Consider the following 20,669-nt stretch of genomic DNA (forward strand, 5'->3'; position numbering starts at 1 on the left):
CTATATTATTCAGATATGATTGGCGTTGTTAATGTAGTCTCACCTTGCCCCTACATTTGCTCTTGTTGATGATCTTCAGCGCATACTCTCGTCCTGTGGATCTCTCTACGCACTCTCGGACCACAGCGAAGTTCCCATCTCCGATCATTCTCCCGACTTTGTACCTCTCGGCTATAGAAGAAGGAACCTGAGGACAATCCTCCATCAGCTCGGCTAGAGGAACAAGGATTACATTTACATATGAAACATTCAGATGGTGATAAAGATCATTATAGGTGACTCTATAATGTGAATTCAGATCATGACAGTCAAAAATTGCCCCATCAAAAAAAAAAAAAACTCTGGGAATTGAATTAGCGAAGGATCCTCACCTTCACTGCCAGCACCATCACCCTCATCCATAGAGCTGCACACCTTGGTGGAGGCAAGAGAGAGGGAGGAGCCGCTATGCTGAGAGCCCTGTCAATCACGAGTGAGTGACAGCAGGTACACAAACACAAAACAGTGGCATTAAAACGTGTCACATTAATAATAATAAGGGATATCTGCAGTACAATAAAGCATCTATTATAAAAGATGAATTATTAAAGAAAAAAATTAAAGATCTGTTTCTATGGAGATTTGAGGACCGAGCAAGTTGAGCATGTTAAGTTTAATAATGTTAAATAGATTGACACTTGAGTTGACATCATTCCTGCCTGCTTTGTTATCCAAGAAACACTGTTTTTATTATAATTATTCACAACCAAGAATAACTAATAATGAAAATGATCAATGTATTTGCTGTGCTGGCTGTTGATTCAAAATCTGCTAGTGGATGTTAAAGGAATAGTCTACTCATTTTCAATATTAAACTATGTTATTACCTTAACTAAGAATTGTTGATACATCCCTCTATCATCTGTGTGCGTGCACGTAAACGCTGGAGTCCACTGCAACACTTCGATAGCATTTAGCTTAGCCCCATTCATTCAATGGTACCAATCAGAGATAAAGTTAGAAGTGACCAAACACATCAACGTTTTTCCTATTTAAGATGAGTAATTATACGAGCAAGTTTGGTGGCACAAAATAAAAAGTAGTGCTTTTCTAAGCGAATTTAAAAGAGGAACTATATTGTATGGCGGAACAGCACTTTTGGGAGTACTTCGACTCGGCGCAGTAACACTCTCCCTCTCCCATTATAAGAGGGAGAAGGGAAGCGGATTTTTCAGGCGAGTTGAAGTACTCCCAAAAGTGCTATTACGCCATAAAATATAGTTCCTCTTTTAAATCCGCTTAGAAAAGCGCTATGTTTTATTTTGTACCACCAAACTTGCTCGTATAACTACTCGTCTTAAATAGGAAAAACGTTGATGTGTTTGGTCACTTCTAACTTTATCTCTGTTTGGTACCATTGAATGAATGGGGCTAAGCAAAATGCTATCGAAGTGTCGCAGCGCGCCCCAGCGCTTACGTGCACGCACTAAGATGACAGAGGGATGTATCAACTCTTCTTAGTTAAGGTATAACATAGTTTAATATTGAAAATGAGTAGACTATTCCTTTAAACATGAAAAAGTCAGATTTTCATGATATGTCCCCTTTAAGCAAAATAAACCATGTATGCCCAGTAAAAATAAAGCCTATAAATTATAATATTCTTTCAAAAAATATATTTTGTAATTAAATGTAAACATCAAATAAATTACATGGCTTAATGATTTTATTATTTTTGTGTAAATACAGCTCATATCTTGGAAACAGTATCACAGAAAATAATAGTTGTTTTAAAACCTTGACTCTTTAAAACCTCTGTATACCTTGAAACCGGTAACCGGCCCATGACTAGTTGATCAATAGCATGAAATTCAGAAATTTGTCATGAACACAAACTGTATGCATAAAATCATCTAGTAATCCAGAAAGAGTTCACTGTTGTGATCATTTGTGTATAATCAATCTTTAGTGCATATAATGTTGATTATACGTTAATATCAACATTGTTAATTTAGGTTCATTTTTTTCCATTAAAAAAGCATTTGGGGCAAACAATGTAATATTTTCAAACCATGACTGGTTTTAATGCTTTTGTGTTACTGCAGGGATGCTGCCAGGTCAAGAGACTCGTCTGTTGCTAGGACACATTTTGGCTGAACAGAATGGACGTATGCAAAAGAAATTGATTCAGCATTGTATTTGCAAAAAATTTTGTAGTAATAAAATTAAAACTAATGTAAGATCTAAGCTGATTTAAAAAAAAAAAATGTAAATAAAAGTTACTTCCACAATCTGAAAAATGATCTTCAAATATCATTATAAGTCATTGCAGATGATGAAATGTTGTGAAATGAGTGACAGCTCACCCTTCGCTTCCTCAGGCTGGCTGGACTGGTGGGTGATGGACTGGGAGATTTGCCTGACCGTGGAGTTGACAGTTGACTACCCGCTGTACCGTTAGCTGAAAGAGATTCAGCTTTAGTTACTGTTACAGATGTCACAAAGCCTAGACAATTTCTTGCATGGTCACATTTCACAAAATGAAAGAAAAAAACACTATACTTCTCATCAATTGAAGTCTATGTATATGTTCACAGCTTGGACCGTTTTTCTCTGAAGATTCTGAAAGATTTATATTTAACATTTTGTGATAAATTAGACCAGTAAGCAAAAATAAGACTTAAATCTACTTTAGGATGCATTCAGTTAAATGATGTTACAAAATTGCGCAGTATTTTTAAACAAATAACCAGCAGCTTCTGCATGATATAAAATAAACAGTCATATTGTTCAGAATGTGCATTAGAGTAACATTAATTAATACCAACCCTTTTATCAAATACAATACCAATAAAAAAACGAACCCGAGCAGCAAGCAGACATAAAATACCAATCTGTTTCCGCACCTCACATCAAAATAAATGGTTTATACAAATGCACATCACAAATTCTCTCTCTCTCCTACCTGCTACAGAGTACAGCAGGCTGTCCAAGTAAACCACAATGCCTCCGGTGCTCATATTCACTATCAGACAGTTAGAGCATGAATGAATGTAAGAGAGCCGGATGAGATGTATAAGAGTGACTGCTGGTTGCTGATAGGCACACTGAGTCTTTTGCAACGCTTGAGTCATGAAGACCCACATAGGGAGGAGCTTATCTCATCAATATGCCATATCGTAGTTGCAACACTGTTTGTGTGGGTGACTACAAACAGATCCCCAGATCTCAATGCAAAACCATGCCGAGATGTTTCTGAATGGCGTGAGTGCATGACGTGGTTTTTTAAAGTACCCCAAGCACAAAACAAAAACCTGTTTGATGCCGTTTGACTCATTCACAAATGTGATTTCTTTCGAAACTTCTTTCGTTCAGAACATGCACGGTGAAAAACAAATTGTAGTCATTTGTGTTTGTATGTCAGCGTGTGCTGAATACGGCGCTCTCGCACCATCTGCGCTATACGCTATCATGACATAATTCAGCATGAGGAAAGAGTGGGAATGCATCATTCTGTTATATTTGGGATGGAAAACAGATCTTAAGGGCTTTCGGATCAGTCGTCATTTGTGTGTGCGCTGAACGACTGCGAACTGCGTGAGTAAATGTGGCCCGTGCGGAGTAAACAACTGAGTCATTTCAGCTCGGGGGAAGCTGATAGTGACAGGAAAGAGACAACTGAATGGTGCTCAGAGAGGTCATGTTATACTCTGAGATGATTTTTTTTTTTAAGTGACAAAAACTCTTTCATCACAGATAGCAAATGACTCCAGGCCGGATCTGCATCGGATTCATGCCGAAGGGGGCAGCTTCGGTCATGAGTCATCTGCTGTCTTGGATAGCTCAGTAGTTGTCAGTTGTGTTTCATTTAAGTAGAAACAAGGTGGATACAAATTAGACAATTGTTAAAATACATTAATAGTATGATTTTTTAAGTGTATATAATCTTAATGAGAAATGTTTGAGTTGATATTGAAATCTAATTTTAATTGGCAAATCTGACCTTAGTTTGAGACATTGTGGGGATCTCTTTTGAAACTCTGTGGAGACATTTGTGCAATTTCTGTTCCTCATGAGAAATATCTGAGATGAAGAAGACTTGCAAAAGTTGCTCTCTATATATATATTTTATCCCACTGATGTCTAAAAAAAATTTCTTATAGGATGTCTATTATTACTTAGCTGTACTTTTTTAACTCTTTTCCCGCCATTGACGAGCTATCTCTTAATTGATGAGTTATCTCGTCAATTAAGAGAAAAAATGTGCATTATAAAGTGTATTCCTGATGAATATTTATGTTCATCTGCAATACCACGATTATCCACTAGACGGCGCACTTACCCCATTTATGAAAAAACTGAAGCAAAAACGTTATTTTACTAATTTTAAACTCTGTGTATGTTTTGATAATCGTTCTGAATCTGGTCTCTAACAAAATTCCTTCACAAAAATGCAATTATTTCAGCTTTTTGCTAAAAAAAATATATTTTTTAAGAAAAATACCCATATTTAACTCTTTCGCCGCCATTGACGAGATATCTCGAAAACGCTTCTCCACAAATGACGAGATTTTCAGTCTTTTCGCAATACCACTATTATTCACCAGGTGGCACACTTCTGCAACTTATACAACCGAAAGTAGCACCTCACGTGAAAGAGAAAGAACTCGCTGTATATTTTAAGATCGCTCTGCATCTGATCTCTATCAAAAGTCCTTCGCAAAAATGGAATTATCTCAGCTTTTTGCTCAAAATTTGGTGTTTTTGAAGAAACCTACCCATGTTTGAGAGGTGATTACAAGAGAACTACTGTAATGAAGGTAGGATGAAAGTTTTTTTTTTTTTTTTTTTAAAGCAGAGGGTCTTTTCCTTCATCTGATATATTGTTTGTTTAAAGAAGAACATTTTCTGGAAGGCATTAAACTTTTGTGAAAATCATGAAAAATGCTGGCGCTGGCTGGCAACTTTTTTTTAAAACGCTGGCAGGGAAAGAGTTAAGAGCTTATAAAAATATAGATAGGATGAAAGTTTTTTTCCTGTTTTGTTTGTTTGTTTATTTGAAAGCAGAGAGTCTGTTCTTTCAATTGATATATTTGTATGATTGTATATTTTTAGAAGAAATTTTCCTGGAAGGCATTTTGTAAAACTTTTGTTAAAATCACAAAAAAATGATGGCGGCAACTTTAAAAAAAATGGTTGGCGGGGAATGAGTTAACATCAGATCAATTAAGACCAATTTGTTATGATCTTTATCCTGTTAAAGGGGCCATGTCACAGGACTTTTTTAAGATGTCAAATAAATCTTTTGTGTCCCCAGAGCACATATGTGAAGTTTTAGCTCAAAATACCATATAAATAATTTATTATAGCATGTTAAAATTGCCACTTTGTGGGTGTGTGCAAAAATGTGCCGTTTTGGGTGTGTCCTTTAAAATGCACATGAGCGGATGAAATTCAAACATTGGTCACAATGATGGTGGTTTGTTGAAATTGAAACTCAATTGTTCTGTGAATTATTTTCTCTCTGCACTAAATGGCAGTGCTGTGGTTGGATTAAGGGGCGGTTTTATTATAATAAGAGCTCCTTATGACATCATAAGGAGAGCCAATTTTCAACGACCTATTTTTTCAAGTGCTTGTAGAGAATGGTTTACCAAAACTAAGTTACTGGGTTGATCTTTTTCATATTTTCTAGGTTGATAGCAGCACTAGGGACCCAATAATAGCACTTAAACATGGAAAAAGTCAGATTTTCATGCCATGGCCCCTTTAAAGCTTCAGCCAGAAAGAAAACCTTTTTTATTTATGAAAAGTTACCACTTTTAATACCGAACTCTCACCACGTTGGCAAATAATTCTGTTTCCCCCCTTAATGAAGCAACATCCCTTCTAAACAGTTTGCCCCAGTCAAAAACGTTTACAGCCAACTACCGTTGTTTTCCTGCCTTGTGTCAAACATTTTGGAAATGAGGTTGAAACTCAGCACCAGTTCATTAGCAAACAGCACGCATGGCAAGCCAATTCGGAGTACTGTGTCATTTTGTGCCGAACAAAAGTTACCGGCTCTAATAGGAAACCTGAAGCACAATAATTGTTTTGTTTTTGTTGATGTGCTTGACCTGTCTATATAAAGCTTCCTAAATTATAAAAGCCCGGTTAGATAAATACCTGGCACATAAACATCAGGAAATGATGATTCACAATTCATTACTCTATAACAAAGAAAAAATTTATCCTGGATTAAATCCATGTTCAGTTCTGCGCTTTTGTACAATTAGGAATAAATATGAGCAATTGTGTTTGAGAGGTGATCATTTGGAAAACACAAACCAGAGGACAAATGCGTAACCACATGTCTGGGAACTACATGTACAAAGTGTCAGAAACAACAGCACTCACAGAGGATGCGCAATGAGTTACACTGCAGTGTCAATGTGTAAGAAACAGAGATAGAGGCATTGGAAAAATACTACAGTTTTTAAAAAAACAAAGTAATCTCCCAGCATGGTTAAATTGGTGTTTTGTTGGTTTAAGAAGGGTTATGTGAAAATTCTTTCAGCAGGCATTGCTCAAAAACTGAAATGATCTAACAGGATCTGCAAAATGTATTTATAATTATTCACTGATGTATAAGTTAGTCTTAAATATTCACAGATATGGTTTGACATCACTGACGCAATATGCGAAAGCACCAGTGTAAAAAATGTGATTAGATGATAAACAACTCCATTGGGATCATTATGGTGACCCATTTAACCAAACTAAACTGTTAATTGATGCAAGAGCTTGTTAGAAATTGTTGTCGGCTTAATTTGATGTTTATTCATGACTTTACTTTGCAAACACATCTTCTTGCTCAGTCAGCCATCAAAATCTGAAGACAGTGTGAATATCACTACACGCCCGCAAATCCAATTCCATTTTTGAAAGCTACTGTACTATGAATTAGGGATGTGCGAATAATTTTGCAGCCGGTTAAACGCGTAGTGTTTAGGCACGACGCTTATTGCTTTTATAAAATGGTTACTTCATATGCATAGCAGGATTTCAAAAAATAAACAACAGCAAATAAGTTGTAATTTTATTAGTACAAAACAGTACTCTTCCGCCAAACAAAGTAGTTCCTCAGAATAAAGTGTGTCTGCAACAGAGCGCAGTTCCCAAGCAACATAGATGCAGCAAAGACAAAATGAAAATATGATTAAAGATTGTGGTGTTTATTTTTATATGTATATAAATTTACATTTATATCATGCAACTGTTGTAGTGCTGATCAAATATGCTTGAAAGCATGATTTACTCTTTCCTGTCAGCGTTTAAAAAAAATTTGCCAGTCAGTTTTAGTTAAATGCCTTACAGAAAAATAATCTTTTTTAAATAAACATAAAATATATCAAATGAAAGAACAGGCTCGTTTCATCCTACCTTCATTTGTTTTCTTATCACCTCTCAAAATTTAGCAAAATCTGAGATAATTCCTTTTTGTGAAGGACTTTTGTTAAAGATCAGATTCAGGACACGTTATAGGCCCTGTCCCAAATGGCGCACTTCATGTGGACTTTGGTCTTGTGGCCTTAAATTGCGTGTTCTCGCTTAGTCTACAAGTCCGTAGGGTGTCCCATCTGTCATTTTTACGCTTTGAAGTGTGCTCATCAGCACCTCCTTTGCCCCCTTGATGCGGTCTTCAGCGAAGCCCACACTGCAGCAGGCTTCACGCACTTTACCAACCCAGAAGTCCTTGCGAAAGGGCAATCAGACCAATCAGACGACGGAAGGGAGGAGTCACACTGATGGGCAACTTCTCTACCCATTTCCGGTGTGATGTTCGAGTCTGTCCCAAAATACGACTTCGGTGAACCCACGTGGACTCGCATCAAGGGTCCCTAAAGTCGGCATGTTTAAAAACCTGCATGTTTAACGTGTGTCATGTATAAATATGGTCTGATAAGTAATACAGCCATCCCATCATTATTGCAGTTAAATAAAGGTTATAAAAAAAATTCCGTTAGTCGACTAGTGTCGAGTAGTATCGACTAGTATCAACTGTACCGTTTAGTCAACTAGTCGACTAGTCTAGCACATCCCTACTATGAATTCTGTGAATGCAGTGAATCAGTTGACAAGTACCCAGTTTAGATTTCACGAGTCACTCCTACACACATCAGTGTCAGCCTAAAACACCCAACAATCTTTGCTGTCATCATGTCTGCAAACTTCTCAACAGTGTCATGTTCTTTAGCTGACACAAAAACATTTATTCTCACCTGAGCCGCTGGATCCTGGAGATTTGCTTCTTCTTGATGGTCCACCACCGCGAGGAGAGCAGCGACCCTGCATTGAAGATATGCGGCCGTATGACTGCGATTTCGCCACCCTGCACTCTGAGTAAGGCAAAAGACGCCACTGTTAATCTTGGGCTCAATTAAGGATTATTTTATTGTAAGAAATCTTCATTTTCATAAGTATATGTTGGGGATTTGTCTCCTGTATCTGTACTCTTTTATACTTTTATACTATACTAAGGTTGATCAAGTCATTGTTTCTAAGAGCCTACAAAACTTTTGTTCTGACATGCATTTAATTAGATGTCAGACTCTTACTGTAACTTGCACCTGCACCTGTCAGAAAAATAGTAAAAAAAATGGTTCCTAGCTGTCACTCAGGCAGTACCCTTAAACAGGCCCCAATACCTGTATGCACCATTTAGGTCCAGACATGTATACATACTGATATAAGTCTCCCCAAACTCCGCCTATGTGAAAGGCTACCACCCTTAGTAACAGCTAGGGACGTTTTTTCTGACAGTGCACCGTAACATCCACTCAGGCTTTTCACAATAAGGTGGATATGCGTGTAAATTGCATACACCATAAATACCACCTTAGGGGTCAGTTTCCTTTTTTCTCCCCTATTCCTGGCACCTGGTCTTTCTGTTTCTGTAAAACAGAGGGACACATCTGTGTGCACCACTTGATGTCAGTACAGATCAATCTACTGCAACCTCTGTCTGACCCGAGCCAGTCAATGTGATATGTATCAAGGTCTGACGGGTTGGTTTGCTATCAGACTTGAAGTACTGAACCTGTTCCTAATGTAGTATTCACGTTTATTCTTTTAGTACACATTTCTGTCATACACTATAAAAACTCCTTATTGCACTTAAATGTTTCGGTGTAATTGATTAAATTATTTAATTTATACTATCAAATTTCTAGACTAGTGAGGAGTTGCTATAAATTATAAAATAAGGTTGAAATAACTTGAGCTAATTCAACTTATTTTATAATGTATAGCAATTCTTCACTAGTCAAAAAAGTTTAAATTAATTGTAAATTGAAGTTGCCTGTCTCCAGATATGAAATATTTTATTTAGCATTGCACATTAGTAAAGACATGGATTTATATTTTACAATTATGCATTTAGCAGAAACTTTTATGCCAAGTGCACTCAAGGTCAAGGGACTAAGCTATGATCTTTGAATGCAGATTAGTTAGTTGTTTTGATGAACATTACTAGACAATCTTACCACTATCATCCAGCAGGAAGTCATCCTGGTAGCGAAACTTCTCTGGCCCACAGGCAATAAATATATCATCTTCACCAAAAAAGTCCTGAAGGCACATGACCTACGGCCATAAACATACTCCATTTTAGTATAAATCTTCAACAAGTTATTGGTTTGGCAGTCATTTTCTAAAAAAATATAACAGTATACAGTAAAATAACACACATTTATAATAATTATACAAGCCTATTGATAATATAAGCCTATGCACAAAATATGTGGACCGCATTAACCGGTAATTTATACATTACATAATACTTTTATCTTTTAAATTAAATTAAAACTTGTACAGTATTTACTTATATAGGTTACAGTACCCCAGATCTCAAGGCAAAACATTTTGAGGCAGTATAAATCAACAATTAATCAACTAAAAACATAATGCAATTTGAAACCAATTTCTAAAATTAAATGTTAATTAAATGAAATGTAAAATAAGTAGTCACTATGTTGTGCATTATGAAATTAGGTTGCAAACACAATAATGCATTCATCCAAAGAAAATAATTCACTCCTCATATCATATCTGTCAATTGATGCCTCAAACAAGTTTGACATTTGATTTTTAAAGGTCACTATTAAAATATTACAATGTATCATATTCAGCTGTATGAATAAGACCAGTCAGGCGAGACAGCTGCATATCACTTTGAAGTATCATTCACACATACCAATAAGAATTTGTTGCTGTAGCAACAGTGATGTCATCATCAATATCAAAGTAAGATGATTCAATCAGGTGGCAAAAAATGACTCCCACAGCAAGTGCAAAAGTGAACAACCCAATATTAAGTGATGTAATAGAAATACAAATAACATCACTAAGGGATTCTGAGGATAACTTACACAATTAGTCTATAGTTTTCTGATCTGTTCAGAGCTACTGACACAGCTGGGGTTTGGTTGATCTTATACAATTATTTTTATTATTATTATCATGAGTAAATTATAAATAACCATTTAATTTTTTTCCTACTGCAGTGTATGGTTCCCTGAAACGGCAGGCTTAGAGCAGACAGCCATGTTCCCACGCTTCCTTGCCTGACTTTTTTTCAAATAATGCTGAAGTGCTAAATAAAACAGATACTAATTTTGTTGAAATGTTTCTGAAGTATCACAGCACTAAACTATTTATCAGCTTAAATTATGCTGAGCAAGACTGCCAGGGATCATCCACACTGTATGTGGAGAATGAAGGTTCACATTCATGTACATCTTTCAAATGAAGAAACATAAACAGTAGTCATTTTTAATACAGTACTGACAACCAAAATCTACCCAAAGTTTAAAGCAAAATAACTATTGTATATATAATTGACAAGAAAAAAATCTGTAGTCTAACATAACTAAATTAAAACTAAATGCCAAATTAAATTCGCCATGCTTTTTTCACCCTAGGATGTATTTCTCCTCATCACCACGAGGTGTCCCTATAGGAGTTCATTTGGAATCACAATCACTCCTGCACAGCACAGTTTTTCTCCACAAGGGGGACTCTCGAAGACATAAAACGATTTAAAATATGACAAAAGAAACATTAAAACAAGCCAAAACCGCTAAAACCCATCATATTTCTTAATATATATTTCTTAAGAATATAATTCTTTTTTTTACACTTTCAGAAGAAATTATACAAAAGCTGCCCATGGTAGGCTACCCCTACTGACAAAGTTTAAGGTGGCAGTAAGCCTGACAAATCTGGTAAAGCTGCGGGTCATCTAGACTTCCAACCTGACCAGTTACATCAGCCTAAAAAGTGTCCAAAACACAGCTGTAGACCAGCTTGCTACACCAGCAAAACCAAGTTGGGGGAATAGCTAAAACCAGCTCACCGGCTTATGCTGGTCTTAGCTGGATTTTTCAGTAGGTACGGTATCCTTTTAAAAGGTCCTAGGCTATTTAGGAATATGTACTGCATAAAAATGGAGACAACGTGTACATTTAGATAACAAATATGCACTCTTTAAAGGGATAGTTTACCTAAAAATGTTGTCATCTTTTTCTCATTCTCATGTTGTTTTAAACATGTATGAATTTATTTTTTCTGATGAACACAAAAGAAGATATTTTGATAAATGATGATAAACACACAGCTGATTGTAACCATTGACTTCCAAAGTAGGAAAACAAATATTATGGAAGTATTGTGATACAGTAAATGATAAAGAAGATATTTTGATAAATGATGGTAAGCACACAGTTGATGGTACTCATTGAATTCCATCATATTTTTTTCCTACTATGGAAGTCAATGGTTACAATTTCATTTATCACAATATCTTCTTTTGTGTTCATCAGAAAAAAAAATTAGACAGGTTTAGTACAACATGAAGATGAGATTTTTGGGTGAACTATCCCTTTAAGTACAAAGGTCTACTTTTTAAAAGGGTAGGCCTACCGATCGAGTGAGGAGTTTGTACTTTGATTTGTAAGATTGAAAGGTTTTGGGAGCAAACTACAACATTTTGGTAATAAGTTTTCCAATGGCAATCACCACAAAATTTTTACTAGCAACATCTGCCAAACTCTTATATATTGTCAACCTCAATTACCTGCAAGTAAAGCCTCACCACAAAACAACGGTCTGCAAATATCAAGCTCCTATATCATCAGATTACAGAGAGCATACAAGTAAATGAAATTTAATCATGAAACTGGGTTTAAAGATGGAGACGATTAGAAAATCCTAAAATAGCTGGAAAAACATAGCTTTGATTAAAGACTCTGGATGTTCTGGGTTTTAATCAGCCTGTTGGCATGAAATGCATGTATCAAGCAGGACTTATGAAACTTAAACACATACAATACTGCCAAATGATTTATGTTTTTAAATCATGTGTGCCATCTCAAATTGGAAATAAATCTGCTCCATCTGTAAAGCAAATTAGATGCAAGTGAATAATATTCAGTGCACTCAATTTCTTCAAATAAGACCTTTTAAAAAAATAGCCCAATGAGTTTTAAAGTGACATGACACCATAGCATGTGAAAGAGACTGAAGACCTGGTTCAGAAACTTTGCTTAAACCTAAATACTGTAGAATTATAACATCATTCATGTCCAAATAGTAATTCCTCAAATTTCTTTTTTAAGATGTAAAATAAATCTTTGGTGTCTCCAAAGTACGTATGTGAAGTTTTAGCTCAAAATACCATATAGATCATTTAATATAGCATGTTAAAATTGCCACTTTGTAGGTGTGAGCAAAAATTTGCCATTTTGGGTGTCCTTATAAATGCAAATGAGCTGATCTCTGCACTGAATGGCAGTGCCGTGGTTGGATAGTGAAGATTAAGGGGCGTTATTACCCCCTTCTGACATCACAAGGGGAGCCAAATTTCAATGAGCTATTTTTTCACACGTTTGCAGAGAATGGTTTACCAAAACTAAGTTACTGGATTGATCTTTTTCACATTTACTCGGTTAATAGAAGCACTGGGGACCCAATTATAGCACCTAAACATGAAAAAAGTCAGATTTTCATGAAATGTCCCCCTTAAAGAAATCAGGCCAGAAATATTTATTTCGATCAATGCATCATCCGTGAAGCTCTGTCATAAATAAATCAGGGTGATCCAGAGATGTGACCTTCTGTGAAGTGATGCTAGAAGCGTTAATGAGCATCTCCTGCAGGTTTATGCCCTGTTCGACAGAAAGCTTTTACTTGGGCTTCCTCTCAAACAGACACAGCTCTTATGCAAAGCCATTACTGACACTTATCTACAGATCAGTAATGCAAAAGATGTTAGAGAGAAAAACATCAAGTCTCAGTTTAGGCTGTCATATCCGAGTAAATCACACCTTGTTTCACTGAATCATGAAAAAGGTAAAATGATCTACATTAATGGGCGGTTTCCCAGACAGGGATTAGTTTAATCCAGGACTAGGCCTTAGTTTAATTAGGAAATAGTTTTAACAAACATGCCTTACTAAAAACATTACCTGTGTGCATCTTAAGGCAAAACAAAGGGCACTGATGTATTTTAAGATATGTCATGGGGTATATGTTGTTTTCAGTTTGGACAGCTCTTAAAAATGTTTTAGTCTAGGACTAGTCTAATCCCTGTCCGGGAAACCGCCCCTAAGTCTCTTAAAAAAGATACAAAAATCACAAATTCTGAAACAGGACTGTGTGCCGGGTGAAAGCATCAACATGCTGATTTCCCTTTCTTTATATTTCATGCACATGAATAATTCACTTGAATTTTCAAGAAAACTGTTCTTCAATACGCTTGTAGCTAAGGAACGAATCTGTATTGTTGCTTGAACCCCCATATCTTATGATCAAAAACATCTAGACAGTAGAAATATTGACACACATTCATTGGAAACAGACAACTATAGTTGCCAGAGTGCATAGTTGTCATTTTCCTTTTTTTAAGAATTTTTTAGATGTTATCCATGTTTTATTTCTCAATGACATGCATTCTAACAACCAAATAAAGGATTAAAAAAAAAGGTATTTATTTCCTTCCTGTCACATGAGGCTGTCAACTTCTTATCTCTTCTTCCAAGAAACATGGCGAAGGCAAACCCTCCCAAAGAAAGGTAATTTTCATTTTACTAACAAGTATTTTTGGTTGACATAATCATGAAGGTCTCTAGAGTCATCCAAACAAAACAAATCTTACAAGAGATCTATAGTTTTTTATATAATTATTCAAAAGTCCAAGCGGCAACTATAGTTGCCGGTGGGCAAATGACTTGTAAGTACATATATCATGGGGAAATGGGGTACACTGTGTTAATAGGTTAATAATCAAGGTTATTGATCTTTTTTAGTGCTTTTTTCTTTCATAATATCATATCTAAAACCCTTTAACTAACATCTCTACTGTCCATTAGACCTTAATTTTATAGGGAATAAAATCCATACAGGTCATTTAAAGAGGGAGACGGAGATCTCCTCTCATTCCAAAGACTGGTTGCCTATTTTATTGATTTATTTTCATATTATTTTCATTAAAGGACAACTCCGGTGAAAAATAAACCTAGGGGTAATTAACACATGGTTACAGAGTAGATCGTTCTCTGGGATGCGTTTTCATGATAATCGAATATAAAGAGTTTTTTATCAATAAAAACAGATTAGCGTATAGCACTAGTATATGGGGCAAAGAGTAAGTACAAGTAAATCGCTGGTTAATACCACTAACAAGGCTCAAAATAGCCTCACACTACCACAGTAAGGGTCCTTACATGCAAACCGAAGCATTGAGAACTTTGTAATTGTACAAACAGTTTAATAAGAAGCTACTTTATAAAGACAGCACATTATGCGTATTCAGACAGCAGACATCTTGAAAAACAGACTCGACAAGTCGAGCCACGAACGATGTGCTAAGTTATATGAACTAAGTGATATGAACTGACTTGGAGCTGACATATGGTCCGTTGTTTCTGTAAGAAAGCACTGAATGCAACAGAGAAAATAAATAAATAAAAATAATAATAAAAAAACCTGAACAAGTCACAGTTTATTTCACTTAGTACGTGTTCGTAAATCTAAACTTAAGACATTCTTCTTTAACAAAGAATTCCCATAAAATGTCTAGTAGTTGTACTTATCCTGCAATAGTTATTTTGTCTAGAACAAAGCACTCACATACCTTATATGGGTAATATACTATTGCCGCAATAGGTAGCCTGTCTGGAACCGAGCGTTTTTAAACCACAAAAAAAAATATATATATATATATATATCTAGATAGATAGACAGACGGATAGATAGACGGATAGATGGATAGATAGATGTAGAAGGATAATATTTGTCTAAAGTTATATTAAGGTCTATAAGTTCATCTGGATGAAAGACGTTTTCCCTTTGCTTGTCTATATATATTTATTTATAATTATATTATTCTCATGCCCACTTTCCCAATAAAAAACAAAACACGAAAGCAGTAGTTTGCCTCGTTCATATCAGTCAATCACGGTAAAAATACTAGTATGCATGACAACAAAATAAAAATAAAAAATCAGTTGGAAAGGAAATATTACTTTCCAAACTTTGATAGGCATAACTGGATTGGAAATAAGCTGATAAACTGTGTTGCAAGGGGCGAGGAACAACAGTTAATTTTTACGACAGTGTGTTTGAAAGCATTTACTTCCAGACACTAGGGGGAGCTCGTAGATAAATAATACTCAGAATCTTAAAGGGGCCATGGCATACAAATCTAACTTTTTTCATGTTTAAGTGCTATAATTGGGTTCCCAGTGCTTCTATCAACATAGAAAATGTGTAAAAGTTTAACCCAGTAACTTAGTTTTGGTAAACCATTCTCTGCAAGCATGTGAAAAATTTGCTGGTCATTGAAATTTGGCTCTCCTTATGATGTCATAAGACGATCTTATTATAATAATACCGCCCCTTAATCTGCACTGTCCAACCACGGCACGGACATTTAGTGCAGAGAGAAAGAGAGAGAAAGAAAATAATTCAAAGCACAATTGAGTTTCAATTGCAACAAACCACCATCATTGCGATCAGTGTTTGAATTTCACCAGATCATTTGCATTTTAAAGGACACACCCAAAACGGCACATTTTTGCTCTCACCTACAAAGTGTCAATTTTAACATTTATAATAATTTATCTATATGGTATTTTTAGCTAAAACTTCAAATGTGTACTCTGGGGACACCATAATTATTGTGACATGGCCCCTTTAAACAACCCCATGCATTATTCATACACAAATGCATTAAAGCCCCAATAAAATGGGGGAGTTTGTGGGTTTAAATCTAGTCTGTGCAAGCTTTTGATTAGAAGATGCGAATGAGATGGTCTTACTTCAGCTGTTTCTAAAAGAAAACATGCCAACACAGCAAGAAAACTGACTGTCAAGGTCATTCATAAAGACTTAAAAAGGGTGTGGCCACCATAAAACATACTAACCACAAAATAACATCCTGATATAATGACACAATTTACACATTACCACAGTACAGCCCAGCATGCCCTATGTGATTAACCACTCGAATACACATTTCATTAAGGTCTGCTCTCTGTGACACTGAATGTACTGCTATAATTCATTTCACCCCTGTTGAGACTTTATAGCGATGGAGGGGCAACCACAGTTCAAACACAGCCAGCAGACAACGGCAGAACAATAGATCACCATTATAATATTGCACAAAGCACGCTGATGAAATTACTTAAACATCCGAGAGCAAAATAGATTTCCTAATATTCATGCTGTAAAAATGCATTCACCAGCAAAGATAAAGCAGACAGATAAACGCTGGAGCCAAGACAGGATTGATTTCCTCTTCACGCCGACTCTCAGTGACACAGCAGCAGCAGAAAGAGCTGACACATGTCACATTAATGCCTTGCAGAGGATCGATCTAGATAAACCCCCGCTGTTAACACTCAGACGCCTTTCATTTGGAAAACCCCACCCTGCACCCACCATACCATCCAAGACCTCCATAACACAGGTTAACACATGGAGCCGAATGTGGTGCCGAATCTGTGAAAAGTGGACTCCGAGAAATATTCTGCTCTATAAAATGGTTGTTTTAACCCATATTTTGGAACCCATACTTTGGATTAACAGGTTAACCCTCAGATTGAGTTTGTCTATATTTCACATAACCATGGGTTGCATTTTTAGGGAGGTATAGTGAGGGTGCGTTAACTGAATTTTCAACACGCATTTAATGGTGGACTGTGAACATTTCACTTGATCTTTCAGGATTTCACTAAAAAGACCCTTTCATTGTTTCTTAATGGGACACTCAACTTTTAAAAAAAGGCTCATTTTGCAGCTCCCCTATAGTTAAACATTTGATTTTTACCGTTTGGATTCCATTCAGCCGATCTCCGGGTCTGGCGGTACCAATTTTAGCATAGCTTAGCGTTATCCATTGAATCTGATTAGACCATTAGCATCGCAATAAAAAATAAGCAAAAAGATTCAATTTTTTTCTATTTAAAACTTGTATTTTCTGTAGTTACATCGTGTCCTAAGACTGACGGAAAATAAAAGTTGCGATTTTCTAGGCAGATACGCAGCACCCTATATAGTCCCCTTGGTTACTTTCAATAGCAGGGGACTATTTTCACCCGCTGCGTAATATCATTGCGCCTGATGCAGCCATGGTACAGCAGCAAAGTCCTTGATTATTACGCCATAATGAGAGTCTAGAAAATCGCAACTTTTAATTTTCCGTCGGTCTTAGTAAACGATGCTCTAATCTAATTCAATGGGTTATGCAAAGCTTTGCTAAAAGTGGTACCGCCAAACCCGGAGATCGGCTGAATGGATTCCAAAACGGTAAAAATCAAATGTTTAACTCTAGGGGAGCTAGACAATTAGCATATTTGTGTCCCTTTAATGCCGGGTATGGCAACATATTTAAAATAAACCATATAATCTGCACTTGACAATAACAAACGCCTGATTGAAATCAAAGACTCTTAATGTTTCACAGTGACCTTTCATCAGTAAATTGAAGTGTCTATAGAGGAGGGTTATGCAAGTCCAGCAGAGGCAGATTATGAGTAATGACTTGCTCCATAAATGCAACATTGCAATGACGTCCGGCCCCAATTGCAAACCTACATGGGATTTACAGTGGAGAGAGTTTACTGTCAGGACAAGCTGCGCATTGACATGGGTTACAGACCTGATCTTACAAACATGAGTTCAAATCAAGGGGTCAGGCTTTGACTGTTTAAGTTTGACAATTACAGCTTGTATATGTCTGGAAACGAAAAATTATGAATCCCAAATATTTCATTTGATTTCCCAATCAACAGAGATATTCTTTCAGCTCTGAAGTAGGCACTTGACATAAAAATACAACCGAGTGCACGTGAACAAAGAGAGCAGGGTGCGATATTGCATATTAATATAGTAACATGTGCCAGCCGAACGACTGCCATTTAGATAAACAAGATTAAAAAGTATATGATACAGTATATAAAGTAACTTGAGGGGGATTTAAAAGGTAAATATCTGTCTGTCCTTAGGCTGTATGATAAACTAAAGGAGCCTGTCTCAAGAAGCAGATACAAAAATGATGATTAATAGTAATAAGCCACAATTTTAATTTAAACCAAAAAAGCTACTGTACATAAAAATCCAAGCTACAGATCTGCAATGAACAGGCAGTCAATCTTAAAATGACTCCATCAGACTAAAGCAGGTACAGGTTTCACTCCTCCATCTGGAGCACTTAAACTGAAAGTGCTGAATGTCTGACTCATCACAAAAGATAAATGTTTGTCAACATATAACCAACATTATCACTCAAATACCTTTAAAAGCCTGTATCGCTAGCTCTAAATGAAATCCTGCAAGGAAAAGATAAAGGATGGGATGTACAGTAATGACTAAGGCCAAGATTTCTTCAATTAAGTGAAGATGTATTTGCAAGATTTTGATGCATGCCTTTTTTCTTTAAAGGCGGGGTGCATGATTTTTGAAAAACACTTTGGAAAAGGGAGTCAGGCCAAGCACCAAAACACACTTGAAGCCAATCAGCAGTAAGGGGCGTGTCTACTAACCGACATCGATGCCTGGGTTGTGTATAGGTGATTCTTCCGAAATCCTGATTTAAAAGGTGTCCAGCATCAGAATTTTTAAAAAGCTCTTGAAGCCAATTTTTTTAAGACACATAAAAGATTAAGGTCTGAACTTACTATAACCATTATTTTTAGAGGATTTAAAAAATATTTCCTATAGAATTATACAAATTTTTTTGATTATCATTATCAAAAATTATCATTACCGCAACATGATATTAAATTAAATATATGCATTTACAAACTCATGTTTCGGTAATGAGAACTAAAAAGTTGTCATAGGTACTATGATAAAAACAAAACTTCAACTTTTATCTGGAGAAAAAAAATAAGAACTGCTTACCTGGTAGCCATCTTGAGTGTCACAGTCAATTATGTCCCTTACAACTATTTTTTTTTTTTTTAATGTTAGTTCCCTGAGGGCTTAAACAATGATTGAAAATTGTTGCAGAGGATGAGAAAATTGGTCTTGGACACATTTATTTTCCTTATTATTGTCTCTACATTTACCAATGATTACCAAGGACCACATGCTTCTTTACTGTAAATGTTTATAGTATAACATGCACTGAAGCTTTTAATTTTTTAGATTTTTTAATTATAAATATTTCCATGTCCAAGAACCCAAATCCAGTCATGGACACATTGCGGTAATGAAAATTTCCCCCTTAAATGTGGAAAAAACAACTAAATTTGTTTGTATGATGACATTTGAAATCATGTGCAAAATAGTACATGAAGAGATGTTTGTAACTGTATGCTTCTTATTTTGATGCTCATTTACTTTTTTATCAAAATGTTTCATGATACCTGATAAGTCTAATTTCGCGAGAATCGCCCGTATGTGTGAGGTGGGTCAATCAAAAGAAGGATTCTATTGGGGTAGGGACGTGTTGTTTTCAAATATCAATAGCATTCAGCGATCATGCACCCTGCCTTTAAGTAGATATAGACTGTATACAAATTCTGAATGCATAATTCTGAAATCAAATCTCTTGGTTCATCAACACACACTACAGCGGTATTCTGAGTGGTGCATGTTTTTATAACAGAAAATACACAGCCATGTGTAACCTGTTATCGCTGGAAACCTAAGCATCCTTCATCCCAACCCCAGGCTTACTACAACCCCACTACTGCATCCCTCCTGCTGCAGAGGCTGTTCCTAAGCAACCACTCCCAGCAACCACATTGCCATAGAAACCGACAGAGGTTTGATAAAAGATATCAAGCAGAAGGAAAAGGTCTATGCATTATTGGGATGTGAAAGAATTGGTGATACTTTCAAACTGGACAGATCTGTTTAAAAAATATCCCAGTGTTATTACTATCAATACAATTTTAGTAATGGTTATAATATCTTGGATTTTAATTTAACCTAAATGAATAACACTGTTTAAATGGTCACTGCTTATATTCATTGAGTAGGGGTGATATGATGGAGATGCATAAATGCTACAAATTTGAAACCTTGAAAACAGATATTGTTTATTATCTATTGACAAGATTATAGGTGGATTGGATTTAAACTGTCAAAAAAGGCAGTTTGCCAAGCGGCATAGTTATCAGCAATCGCTAAATCTC

The 20,669-nt window shown here is 36.0% G+C and overlaps 1 protein-coding gene across 6 annotated transcripts in view; it reads right to left on the bottom strand.

Annotated features, from left to right (window-relative positions):
• dclk1b (doublecortin-like kinase 1b) overlaps nucleotides 1–20,669 on the bottom strand; it is a 36,545-nt gene that overhangs the window by 11,302 nt on the left and 4,574 nt on the right. For 2 of the 6 annotated variants that reach the window (XM_065280788.2, XM_065280790.1), the window contains exons 4-9: nucleotides 9,507–9,606; nucleotides 8,244–8,360; nucleotides 2,542–2,601; nucleotides 2,346–2,440; nucleotides 372–459; nucleotides 44–213 (exon numbers count right to left, since the gene is read on the bottom strand). In XM_065280788.2, coding sequence (XP_065136860.1) covers nucleotides 44–213; nucleotides 372–459; nucleotides 2,346–2,440; nucleotides 2,542–2,601; nucleotides 8,244–8,360; nucleotides 9,507–9,606 — 630 coding nt within the window. Of the gene's footprint in view, nucleotides 1–43; nucleotides 214–371; nucleotides 460–2,345; nucleotides 2,441–2,541; nucleotides 2,602–2,944; nucleotides 4,149–8,243; nucleotides 8,361–9,506; nucleotides 9,607–20,669 lie in introns of those variants that run through there. The other 4 variants (XM_065280789.2, XM_065280791.1, XM_065280792.2 and 1 more) reach the window with 3 other exon arrangements.

The sequence above is a fragment of the Paramisgurnus dabryanus genome, chromosome 8 (assembly GCF_030506205.2).
Source record: "Paramisgurnus dabryanus chromosome 8, PD_genome_1.1, whole genome shotgun sequence".
Classification (NCBI taxonomy): Eukaryota; Metazoa; Chordata; class Actinopteri; order Cypriniformes; family Cobitidae; genus Paramisgurnus; species Paramisgurnus dabryanus.